This window comes from Oncorhynchus kisutch, linkage group LG8, assembly GCF_002021735.2.
Source record: "Oncorhynchus kisutch isolate 150728-3 linkage group LG8, Okis_V2, whole genome shotgun sequence".
In the NCBI taxonomy this organism is placed as follows: Eukaryota; Metazoa; Chordata; class Actinopteri; order Salmoniformes; family Salmonidae; genus Oncorhynchus; species Oncorhynchus kisutch.
Window position 1 is genome coordinate 33,530,586 of NC_034181.2, and position 12,884 is coordinate 33,543,469.

Genomic DNA, 12,884 nt, shown 5'->3' on the forward strand with positions numbered 1-12,884 from the left:
CACTTACCGATATCTGAACAAGAGAGCCTCATTAAAATCGCAACAAGCGGTTCTGGGAAAATTGAATTTTATCAGAAGCCACTGCCAGATTTCTGGATTATGCTGCGCTCAGAGTATCCTGCTTGGGCAAATCGCGCTGTTAAGACACTGATGCCCTTTGCAACCATGTACCTATGTGAGAGTGGATTCACGGCCCTCACTAGCATGAAAACTAAATACAGGCACAGACCGTTTGTGGAAAATGATTTAAGACTGAGACTTTCTCCAATAGAGTTATGTGCATCCTTTCAAGCACACCCTTCTCATTAACCTGTGGTGAGATATTCATTTTTCAAATAGCGTTTTATATGTAAGATGGTTAAATAAAGAGCAAAATTATTGATTATTATTGATTATTATTCTATTATTATTTGTGCACTGGTCCTATAAGAGCTCTTTGTCACTTCCCACGAGCCGGGTCGTGACAAAAACTCACACTCATTCCTATGTTTAATATATGTATTGTATAGTGTGTGCAGGCTTCCAATGATGGCAAAAAGTAACATTTGAGAGTGTGCTGACCCTGGTGCTAGAGGGGGTATGCAGCTGGAGGTTAAATGTTTGAAGGGGTATGGGACTATAAAAAGTTGGTCTAGTGAGTGTGCGTAGGGTCAGTGCAGATAGTTTGGTATACTCTTTGAAAAAAGGGTTCTTCAGCTGGCTCCATAGATAACCTTTTTTTTGTTTCAGGTGGAACCCATTTTAGGGGTTTGCCAGAGTATAGCAGAGTGAACAGTCTATGGCTTGGGTGGCTGGAGTCTTTGGCAATTTTTCGGGCCTTCCTCTGATACTGCTTGATATAGAGGTCCTGGATAGCAGGGAGCTCGGCCCGTGTGATGTACTGGGCTGTCCGCACAACCCCCTGTAACGCTTTGCGGTCAAGAGTGGTGCATTTGCCATACCAAGCGGTGCTGTAGCCAGTCAAGATGCTCTTGACAGGGTAGCTGCAGAACTTTTTGAGGATCCGAGGGCCCATGTCAAATCTTTACAGCCTCCTGAGGGGGAAGAGATGCTACTGTGCCCACTTCATGACTGTGTGGGTGTGTGTGAACCATGTTAAGTCCTTAGTGATGTCGACGCCAAGGAACTTGAAGCTCTCGGCCTGCTCCACTACAGCCCCGTCAATGTGGATGGGGGCGTGCTCTCCCCTCTTTCTCCTATAGTCCATGATCAGCTCCTTGGTCCTACTGACATTGAGGGAGAGGTTATTGTCCTGGCACCACACTGCTAAGTCTCTGACCTCCTCCCTGTAGGCTGAGTCATCGGCGTCGGTGATCCGGCCTACCACCGTCGTGTTGTCAGCAAACTTCAAGATGGTGTTGGAGTCGTGCGTAGCCACGCAGTTGTGGGTAAACAGGGAGTACAGGAGGGGACTAAGCACACAAAGTCAAATGCAAGCACAAAGCTAATCTGATGAGTTCTCTATCATTTATTCTTTGAGATCTTCTTTAATTCTGCACCATATGTAAAAGCACAAAAAAAGAGAGATTTACTTTAAATTAAATAATCTTAGTATATTGCACAAAAACACTGAAACACAAACAAACCATAAATGTTTTAGTCAAGTATCAAAACAAGATGTGCCCGATTAAAAGACGGTCTCTATCCCACATTAAAACAGATTTTGCCGGTTTAATCTGGCATTACATTGAAATGGGGGACACCATTGTAGCCTTCTGCCATTCTTGTGAAGTAGTGAAGCAGTGAAGTACTCCAACCCCAGATTATTAAAGGGACAGCACTCTCACTAAGCAGCTGTTTTAAGTCGGAAGATCCATTGCAGTCTATTGTCAAACAGAGGCAAAAAATGTCTTAATATCCAGATAGCTGCATAAACACTCACGGTACTTACTGCCACTATAGGAAACTGAGAGACAAAGTCCATGAAATCCCCAAAGTGGTGTGACATTAGACAGCCCCTACAGGGGGTCTAGTAAATTATGACATTTTAAGATGGATTAGCCCTAACAAACGATTTTGCATCCACAAATATGTTCCCCAAAACGGGTTTGATAAACAATGAACTAATACCATCACATAGGGAAAACAAGAAAATGAGGTCAACCCAGCTCAATTCAATCATGGACACCAAAATGCTTCAATTAAAATTACAAACGACTAATGAAGTGCCACATTTGATTTCATGAACTTCTCATAGACTATAAATACCTGGAGCCACACCAGATCATCTAAAGGTCATCCTAGCCACAGATTTGGCCAGTTACATGGAATGTCAATTGAAGGTCCTGTTCCAGCATGGACAGGTTCCTACATCTGGGGTATTGTCCTCAAGCAAGGAAAAGGTTACACTTCAGAAAGAGGACCATGATTCTAGATATATTTGTGACAGCAGCAATGGTACCAGAATAATATCCCACAGACTTAAAAGGACATACAAGTTTAGCTTCTAGGAACGAAAGGGGTATTATCAACAAAGCCACATCTTCACATTGACTGGGGCTAGCTAATGTTTAATGTTAATCATTGTTTAATTGTTTTCCAAAAGCACTAAAATAATGTAAGGGATACAAAAAAAAACGTTCATATTCTAACTAGGGGACAGAAATACTTTTCAACGATTTCATGTGAACTATAGATAAGCAATTAGACATTTCCAGAGATTGACGCAGCCCAATCCTGCAGTCAAATGACCAAATTGCCCTCTGGTGGCCTCATTGTTGGAATGTTAATATTTTTCATAATTTCATAATTAATAAACATGATACATTTTTTTTAACAACGGTGTTCCTATGTCAAATGGTTTTGTTATATTTCAGTCTTCTGTGATTTATATAAAGTCTCATATTGAGATGCAAACTCAAAATGGAATACACTTCAACTCTATATCTGACATTGTACAGGTGTCTTCTTTTTTCTAAGCCCATAACCATGTGTGTGAGGTGTATACTTTTGTTTCAAAGTAGATTTGTTTAAGACTACCAAGAAACACTCTGTGTGACCCTGATTTAGCCCACTGCATAAAAGGTTAAGAGGTAGCTCTACTTAATCAGGTGTGAGGACAGTGGCCTTTTTAAAAGCAGATTTACTTAAGCTTTTCCCAGCAGCAGTTTTGTGCTTGGATAGCATACAGTGTCTTGTCAGGTCAGATAGGCTAAGCCTCGGTCAAAATGGCATCGTGTGTGGGTGGTATTTATTCTGAGGCATTATCCTACTCATACTACTTTGCAGAATATTTTTCACTCCCTCAGGCAAAATTGAAATCATTAAGCCCCAGTAGCATGTACACTACTATTACAATACATTATCTAACAACCAATGACATAATATCACTTCTTAACATTCAGAAGTGTGTTTAAAGTTGTCTATGAGCAGCCAAACCCAGACGTGAATGGTCCATCCATGATCCAGTGGTTGAACACGGTGAGTTTAATGGAGTTCACTGATAGTAAATTGGGGGATTGTTGTGTATTTTCAGCAGACTTGCCTTTTTCCCGGTATGGCAGATTTCCTCTGACAAACAACAGCGATGGTGCCATCTGCTCCAGCGTCCAGAGTGATATCCCACAGCAACGAGTTACTAGGTGTTGCTGTGCGAAACGACACTCCCTTCTTTACAATCGCTCTGTGAATGAAGACAAGAGAAATGTATAAGACAAATACCGCCAACTCCAAAAATTGTACACCTAGCAGTAAGTCCATCTCCACTGGACCTAGCTAGTATGACGTTGGCCTCCAATAGCTTGGGGCCATGAAATGATTCATTCCTACGCCCTTCGGTCAATCAAAGACCACTTTGATAGCAAATCCCTATCATTTAAGAGGCTTGAGCAAACCCCATAGGATAGGTTTCAATAGCCAGAGGAAAAATGCATTTTGAGTGTTTAGTATTCCTCATATATTATGGGCATCTTTGGTCCTGTCTTGTACACAAATTATTCGTAGTGTACTAATGGCTTGTTGGCCTGCTGGCCTCTCATTTGTAAATGATAAGCATTATCTAATGCAGCTGAACACAGAGTACAACAACAGAGCCTAATGCTAATTTAAAATATTACCCTGGTATTAATGGCTAGTGTAAAATGTCCTACCGGAAGTTAGCGTAGCGTATGAGGGGAAGAGGTCAGCTATATACAGTGCCTTGCGAAAGTATTCGGCCCCCTTGAACTTTGCAACCTTTTGCCACATTTCATGGCTTCAAACATAAAGATATAAAACTGTATTTTTTTGTGAAGAATCAACAACAAGTGGGACACAATCATGAAGTGGAACGACATTTATTGGATATTTCAAACTTTTTTAACAAATCAAAAACTGAAAAATTGGGCGTGCAAAATTATTCAGCCCCTTTACTTTCAGTGCAGCAAACTCTCTCCAGAATTTCAGTGAGGATCTCTGAATGATCCAATGTTGACCTAAATGACTAATGATGATAAATACAATCCACCTGTGTGTAATCAAGTCTCCGTATAAATGCACCTGCACTGTGATAGTCTCAGAGGTCCGTTAAAAGCGCAGAGAGCATCATGAAGAACAAGGAACACACCAGGCAGGTCCGAGATACTGTTGTGAAGAAGTTTAAAGCCGGATTTTCATACAAAAAGATTTCCCAAGCTTTAAACATCCCAAGGAGCACTGTGCAAGCGATAATATTGAAATGGAAGGAGTATCAGACCACTGCAAATCTATCAAGACCTGGCCGTCCCTCTAAACTTTCAGCTCATACAAGGAGAAGACTGATCAGAGATGCAGCCAAGAGGCCCATGATCACTCTGGATGAACTGCAGAGATCTACAGCTGAGGTGGGAGACTCTGTCCATAGGACAACAATCAGTCGTATATTGCACAAATCTGGCCTTTATGGAAGAGTGGCAAGAAGAAAGCCATTTCTTAAAGATATCCATAAAAAGTGTTGTTTAAAGTTTGCCACAAGCCACCTGGGAGAGACACCAAACATGTGGAAGAAGGTGCTCTGGTCAGATGAAACCAAAATTGAACTTTTTGGCAACAATGCAAAATGTTATGTTTGGCGTAAAAGCAACACAGCTCATCACCCTGAACACCCTATCCCCACTGTCAAACATGGTGGTGGCAGCATCATGGTTTGGGCCTGCTTTTCTTCAGCAGGGACAGGGAAGATGGTTAAAATTGATGGGAAGATGGATGGAGCCAAATACAGGACCATTCTGGAAGAAAACCTGATGGAGTCTGCAAAAGACCTGAGACTGGGACGGAGATTTGTCTTCCAACAAGACAATGATCCAAAACATATGCAAAATCTATAATGGAACGGGTCAAAAATAAACATATCCAGGTGTTAGAATGGCCAAGTCAAAGTCCAGACCTGAATCCAATCGAGAATCTGTGGAAAGAACTGAAAACTGCTGTTCACAAATGCTCTCCATCCAACCTCACTGAGCTCGAGCTGTTTTGCAAGGAGGAATGGGAAAAAAATTCAGTCTCTCGATGTGCAAAACTGATAGAGACATACCCCAAGCGACTTACAGCTGTAATCGCAGCAAAAGGTGGCGCTACAAAGTATTAACTTAAGGGTGCTGAATAATTTTGCATGCCCAATTTTTCAGTTTTTGATTTGTTAAAAAAGGTAGAAATATCCAATAAATGTCGTTCCACTTTATGATTGTGTCCCACTTGTTGTTGATTCTTTACAAAAAAATACAGTTTTATATCTTTATGTTTGAAGCCTGAAATGTGGCAAAAGGTCGCAAAGTTCAAGGGGGCCGAATACTTTCGCAAGGCACTGTACATGAAAACATCCATAGTGTTGTACCGGAGAGGCATCCTACTTTCCATCCTCTACCAATGTACAGGATAACAACACTGCACTCGTTGATCTCGTCTTTCTTTAGAGCCACTCAAAGTATTTTTCAAATACAATTCTTCCAGCTTAATGATCTATATAAACGGAGCACCACCAAGTTGTTTCTTCATAAAAATATTCCTAATAGTGCGTAACATCGTCCGTGTAGTATTATCATGTGCATGCATGTCATGTGTAGCCTAATGCTGCTCATGGGTTTATCCCTGACTCTTTCAGACATACATTCTGGCAGTAAAACAACAGTGAGCACATTATGTGTCTCTGGGGAGAGGTAATCTATGATATGAGCATCCATCTGATCCGCTCTACTCCCCCTCCTGTGGGACATTCAAGGTCATATGGACAGATGCTATACTCATGCTACTGCCATGCGTATGTACTCATCCCGTTTAAAAACGCATTTGTTTTAGTTAATGTTATTTGCCTATGTGTGTAGTTGTGGGTGTTTTGTAAGTGTGCATGTGTGGTGTGTGTTTGTATATGTGTGCTTGAACATCTGCACATACAGCTCTTCCAAGATGTAATCAGGAGTACTGGTTTGAAGGCTCAAGGGAGCACTAATCTTGGCATGGAGGTTGCTGAAATCGTCCTGTGATGCTGCCACATGGCGCACAGAAATGACCCAATGCCTTCGGCTCTCCCTCTGTCTCCTCTCCCTCTCCCTCCTCTCCCTCTGTCTCCTCTCCCTCCTTCTCTCTGTCAACATGAGGGGACATACTTGTGGCACGTGTGAGACAGGGACTCAGACATTTCAGTAAGATTTCACTGATCCTGCCATGTTACTGCTACAATCTCTATCCGACAAAAGTGCTAACAGTACTTACTAGACTGGCAAAGGAAAGTTTGACGATCACAGGAGAATTACACATCCCCAAAGGGGCTGGATGGATGTAAATCAGGAAATATCTTGGGATAATCTAAAAAGAGTTGCAAGCAGTAGAAATGTCAATTCCGGGCAGTACAGTAGTACAGGCTGATAGTGGAGTATGTGTGTGTGTGTGTGTGTGTGTGTGTGTGTGTGTGTGTGTGTGTGTGTGTGTGTGTGTGTGTGTGTGTGTGTGTGTGTGTGTGTTGTGTGTGTGTGTGTGTGTGTGTGTGTGTGTGTGTGTGTGTGTGTGAAGGTGACCTGCCTCTCTCTGTACTGTTCATCCATTAGAGTAAGTGGCACAGAGGGGACAGGGAGGGGCCCTCACTATATTGTTAGCAACAACCAGCAGGTTCCCAGGGGGAAAGCAGGAGCAAATGCACAGGAGACGGACAGGCTCTGAGGGGAGCAGGACTGACAGGCTCTGAGGGGAGAGCGGGAGTGGAGCAGCAGCCACAGATTAACAAGGGGACAGGGACTGTGAGTTGGGGTGAAGGTGACTGGGTAGAAGGGGACATGCCTGTCACCACCCATCTCTCCTGACCACAACAACACTCCTAGAGCCAGGATGTCAGGTAACCTTGAGGCCTCTACAACCTCTGGGATAAAGGTATAGTAATATACCAACAGTACCAGGAGATGTTATAAAAACTATAACACCCTTTCTTCACATGAACTTCCATTAGTTTAGCAGTTACTATAGGGGCAGGTCACAGCATAATCCTTATTCTGACTCATAAGGATTTGCTGGGGTCATAGTGGTAAACAGAACAATGCTATTATTTGCCATCAATGAATTGGCATCTATAATGAAAAAAGGTGTAACCCTGATGACACGCTTCTTGTAATAAGTAATGAGAAAATATCTGAGAACAGTTCATCTGGTAATGGAATTCTAAATATACCCACTCATGCTAGTGTTGAGCCTGGTGGTGTGGGGTTTACCTAATCAAAACTAACTGTTACAAGAGTACCTATCTGCCTTTTCTCCCCAGGCCCTCTGGGATCTAAGGGGGAAACCCCACGGTGATGAGAGGGAGGAGGGATTTTTCTTAACAGTGGTTCGGAGCAAGAACCATAGCGGTCAGTGACTGTGCTTAGGCAGTGCTGGCTGGGGAGGCAGGAGGAGGAGGTATCGAGGCACCAGGGCAGGGAAGATGGATTGGCCCAAAGACTGGAGCTGACAGTGTGTGAGAAAAGCAGCTCTCAGGTGCTGCACCTGCCATCCATCTCACTTCTCTCCAGGCAAGGTTTGAGTGTCGAACTAACGTGGATTTTGCATACCAATGCCCCACCACCTGACCACCTCCACCCCACACTGCCACAAGAAGCCATGGCCTCTCTTACTTTTGTCACACACACTCATGGCAGCCCTTGCCCCCTGGCCCGCTCCAGTCAGCAACCCTCTCCCCTGTGCTTGTTTGATCTTCTCTCTAAGCTCTCTAACTGAGTGAGTGAATAATGGCAGACCCTAAAAATCAAGTAAACAGTGTTAAATGTAGATTAATTCACCATATTAGTGCATTTTCTGTGATAATAAAATACTATTTGTGGACAAGTACCACTATGGTTGTTAAAATACATTTAAAAATCATCCAATGTAAAGTGAATGATTGTATCGATGATTGTATGAAGATGAAAAAGAATTCCACGGATAATAAAGGGAAAACCAGCCATGTCATGGACCCAGATTATAAAGTGAAAACCAGCCACATCGAGGACACCAACACCTTGCTCCCGGACAAGCTAAACACCTTCTTCGTCCACTTCGAAGAAAACATAGCTTTTTTGGTCCTCCAATAATTGGTATCGGTATCGGCGTAAAAAAAATCATAATCGGTCGACCTCTAATATAAATATATATATATATATAAATATATACACACACACATACATACATATAGTATAGACAGTAACACTTTACTTGACACCCAGCATCATACCATGTCATAAGAGTTCAAATAAGTGTTAATAATTTATGGTCATAACACTGTCATGACACATTTGTTGAGACCTGTTGTGACATAGTATATGTGTTATTTTATGGCTGGTTATGACACCTACATAAGAGTGTCAAAACACACAAAACCTATTACACAAGGCTAAACATTCCATTATACCATAGTCTATGTGTCAACAGTACGTTTATGAAATAGATTATTTTATTGACCATGTTAAAGCATCATTGTAATTGTGCACACATTGATGTCAGACATTGTCCTACCCCAATGCTCTGTTGCTGATGACTGGGAGCAGATTTTAGGAGCGGGACAAGACACCCTCTTTGTGACTGATGACTGATATAAGTGCATTACGTGATAGGCCTATCTGGCTTATATGATTATGGTGGTCATAATGCTTATTGACAGTGTCATAAAGTGTATTTTCATAGTCCAAGTAAAGTGACACAGGATGGTCATAATGCTTCATGACAATGTCATAAAGAGTATTTTCTACGAGTTATTTAAAATATGCTGAAAATACAAAGGATTTAAGAGACAAACTTTCAAACAAAAGGAAACTTCTTGGCAAATTTGAATAAATGTGGGTTTTGACACTCTTATGTAGGTGTCATAACCAGCCATAAATTAGAGCAATATATGTCACAACAGGTGTAAGTATATGGGTCATGACAGTGTTATGACAATATTATGACAGATTAGGACAAGTTATGTCAGCTGTTACAACATATTATGACATGGTTATGACCAGGTGTCAAGTAAAGTGTTACTGTATTCTTTTTATTTGGGGGATTTGTGTGAATTGTTAGGTATTACTGCACTGTTGGAGCAAGGAAGAGAAGATTTTCGCTACACTCGCGATAAAATCTGCAAGCTATGTGTACGCGACAAATAAAATTGTATTTGATTTGATAATACAGCCGTCGGCATTGTCATGAGGCTCCCCATCCTAATTTGACCTGGTTTTGAGGGCAACCCAGTGCCCTATTCCCAGTAAGACCCACTCCACAGGCAGGCCCACCTGTTCAGGGGTTACAATCAGGCCCCTGATCCACTTTTCCTTCACATCTCTGGCTCAGTACAGACGAATCACTGCAGAGACATGGCACAAATACTGAAAACTGTAATACCATAAATGCAATCTCAAACAGATGCAATCTTTCATTATGTAAGCAAATAACCATCGTTCAGCGAGTCTGATGTTCCGCCATTCATCAATGACATGCTTGTCATACTTATGTGTCAGTTTAGGGAGTTCTTTAGGGCAATGCTAACGCCAGATGTCCGCCCAGCAAACAGGAGATATCATGAGGACATTCAGTGACGTTCCCATTAGGTCTCTTAAGGGTTTTTGCGCAACGTTATCCCACTGAATTTCTGAGAACATTCTAAGAAGGCTGCGTGATTGTCCCAAGGGAACGTTCTCTAGGGGACCTTTGTCTTGTTCCCTGTAAATTCCCAGGATGCCACTGAGGACCATGTCAGGTAGGGATTCATATTTTCCAGAAAATCTACCAAGTTTCCATAGTGGGAATGATTCAGAATTATCCAGAGAGTCCCGGGAAATACAAAATTCGGAAGTGCCCATTTAAAGCGTTTAAAACCAAGGTCACTATGCCAGGGTTCTCCCAAAATAAGATTGACGCTGCTCCACATTGCCTGTTTGTCTGTGCTACTATGTAAAGATTTCACAGCATGTGAAACTGATATTTAGTAATGACAGGAGGGGCGTTGTTGGGGCTGTGTTTCTGGACCTAAGGAAGGCTTTTGATACTGGTAACCATGAGGTTATCAGCACAAAAATGCCCAATTTCAACTTTTCCCCCGATGCCTTGAGATGGATGAAATCATATCTTGAAGGCAGAACTCAGTGTGTCAGAGTGAGCAATGAGCTGTCACCTACTCTTAGCTATGATGTGGGCATGCCCCAATGGTCAATACTGGGGCCCCTCCTGTTCAGCCTGAACATTAATGATCTGCCTTCTGTCTGTACTGGGTCTGAAGTTCAAATGTATGGGGATGACACAGTGATATATGTGAATGCAAAGAGCAAACAACAAGCTGCACAAGAACTCACTACTGTAATGGTCCATGGTTACAAAGTGGCTCAGTGACTCGTGCTTGCATCTCAATGTGAAAAAAACTGTCTGCGTGTCAGATGCTACTGAGCCAGATGTCTACGTGTCAGGGGAGAAGCTCCAGGTGGTATCTGATTTTAAGTACCTTGGCATCATACTTGATTCCAACCTCTCTTTTAGGTCATTCAAATAACCAAATTCAACCTAGCTAATTTCCAATTTATACGAAATTGTTTGACTACATAGGTAGCAAAACTATACTTCAAATCTATGATACTCCCCCACTTAACATACTGCTTGACTAGTTGGGCCCAAGATTGCTGTACAACATTAAAACCTATTCAGTCTGTCTTACAAACAGGCTCTTAAAGTGCTTGATAGGAAGACCAATAGCCATCATCACTGTTACATCCTCAGAAAGCATGAGCTCCTGAGTTTGGAAAATCTTGTGCAATACACCGATGCATGTCTTGTATTCAAGATCCTAAATGGCCTGGCTCCCCCTCCGCTCAGTACTTTTGTTAAACAGAAAACCCAAACATATGGCAGCAGATCCACAAGGTCTGCCATGAGAGGTGGCTGTATAGTTCCCATAAGGAAATGTACCTTTAGTCAATCTGCTTTCTCTGTGAGAGCTTCCCATGTATGGAAAACACTGACATCAGACACACATAACTGCACCACCTATCACACTTTCACATGAAGACATGGCTAAATGTCCATCAGATTTGTGAACATAATCCCTAGCTGTGTATTGCTGCTTTCCAATGTTGTCTGTTGTCTGTAGGAAAAGCTTAAAACATTTCTCATAAGAAACTAGCTCCCTGGTACACAGAAAATACCAGAGCTCTGAAGCAAGCTTCCAGAAAATTGGAACGGAAATGGCGCCACATCAAACTGGAAGTCTTCCGACTAGCTTGGAAAGACAGTACCGTGCAGTGCCGAAGAGCCCTTACTGCTGCTCGTTCATCCTATTTTTCTAACTTAATTGAGGAAAATAAGAACAATCCGAAATTCCTTTTTGATACTGTCGCAAAGCTAACTAAAAAGCAGCATTCCCCAAGAGAGGATGGCTTTCACTTCAGCAGTGATAAATTCATGAACTTCTTTGAGGAAAAGATCATGATTATTAGAAAGTAAATTACGGACTCCTCTTTAAATCTGCGTATTCCTTCAAAGCTCAGTTGTCCTGAGTCTGCACAACTCTGCCAGGACCTAGGACCTCTTGACACAATGATGAAAATAATCATGGCCTCTAAACCTTCAAGCTGCATACTGGACCCTATTCCAACTAAACTACTGAAAGAGCTGCTTCCTGTGCTTGGCCCTCCTATGTTGAACATAATAAATGGCTCTCTATCCACCGGATGTGTACCAAACTCACTAAAAGTGGCAGTAATAAAGCCTCTCTTGAAAAAGCCAAACCTTGACCCAGAAAATATAAAAAACTATCGGCCTATATCGAATCTTCCATTCCTCTCAAAATTTTTAGAAAAGGCTGTTGCGCAGCAACTCACTGCCTTCCTGAAGACAAACAATATATACGAAATGCTTCAGTCTGGTTTTAGACCCCATCATAGCACTGAGACTGCACTTGTGAAGGTGGTAAATGACCTTTTAATGGCATCAGACCGAGGCTCTGCATCTGTCCTCGTGCTCCTAGACCTTAGTGCTGCTTTTGATACCATCGATCACCACATTCTTTTGGAAAGATTGGAAACCCAAATTGGGCTACACGGACAAGTTCTGGCCTGGTTTAGATCTTATCTGTCGGAAATTCTTTCTTTGGCCGCCTCTCCTTCCAGTTCTCTGCTGCCAATGACTGGAACGAACTACAAAAATCTCTGAAACTGGAAACACTTATCTCCCTCACTAGCTTTAAGCACCAACTGTCAGAGCAGCTCACAGATTACTGCACCTGTACATAGCCCACCTATAATTTAGCCCAAACAACTACCTCTTTCCCAACTGTATTTAATTTTAATTTATTTATTTATTTTGCTCCTTTGCACCCCATTATTTTTTATTTCTACTTTGCACATTCTTCCATTGCAAAACTACCATTCCAGTATTTTACTTGCTATATTGTATTTACTTTGCCATCATGGCCTTTTTTGCCTTTACCTCCCTTCTCACCTCAT

At 42.0% G+C, this 12,884-nt stretch overlaps 1 protein-coding gene across 1 annotated transcript in view; it reads right to left on the reverse strand.

The window, feature by feature from the left end:
* The window catches only part of LOC109895831 (transmembrane protein 132D-like), a 60,854-nt gene that overhangs the window by 24,156 nt on the left and 23,814 nt on the right, over window positions 1-12,884 (reverse strand). Inside the window, exon 3 of the mRNA XM_031829428.1 lies at window positions 3,485-3,622. Within this exon, the coding sequence (XP_031685288.1) occupies window positions 3,485-3,622 (138 nt within the window). The remainder of the gene's footprint in view (window positions 1-3,484; window positions 3,623-12,884) is intronic.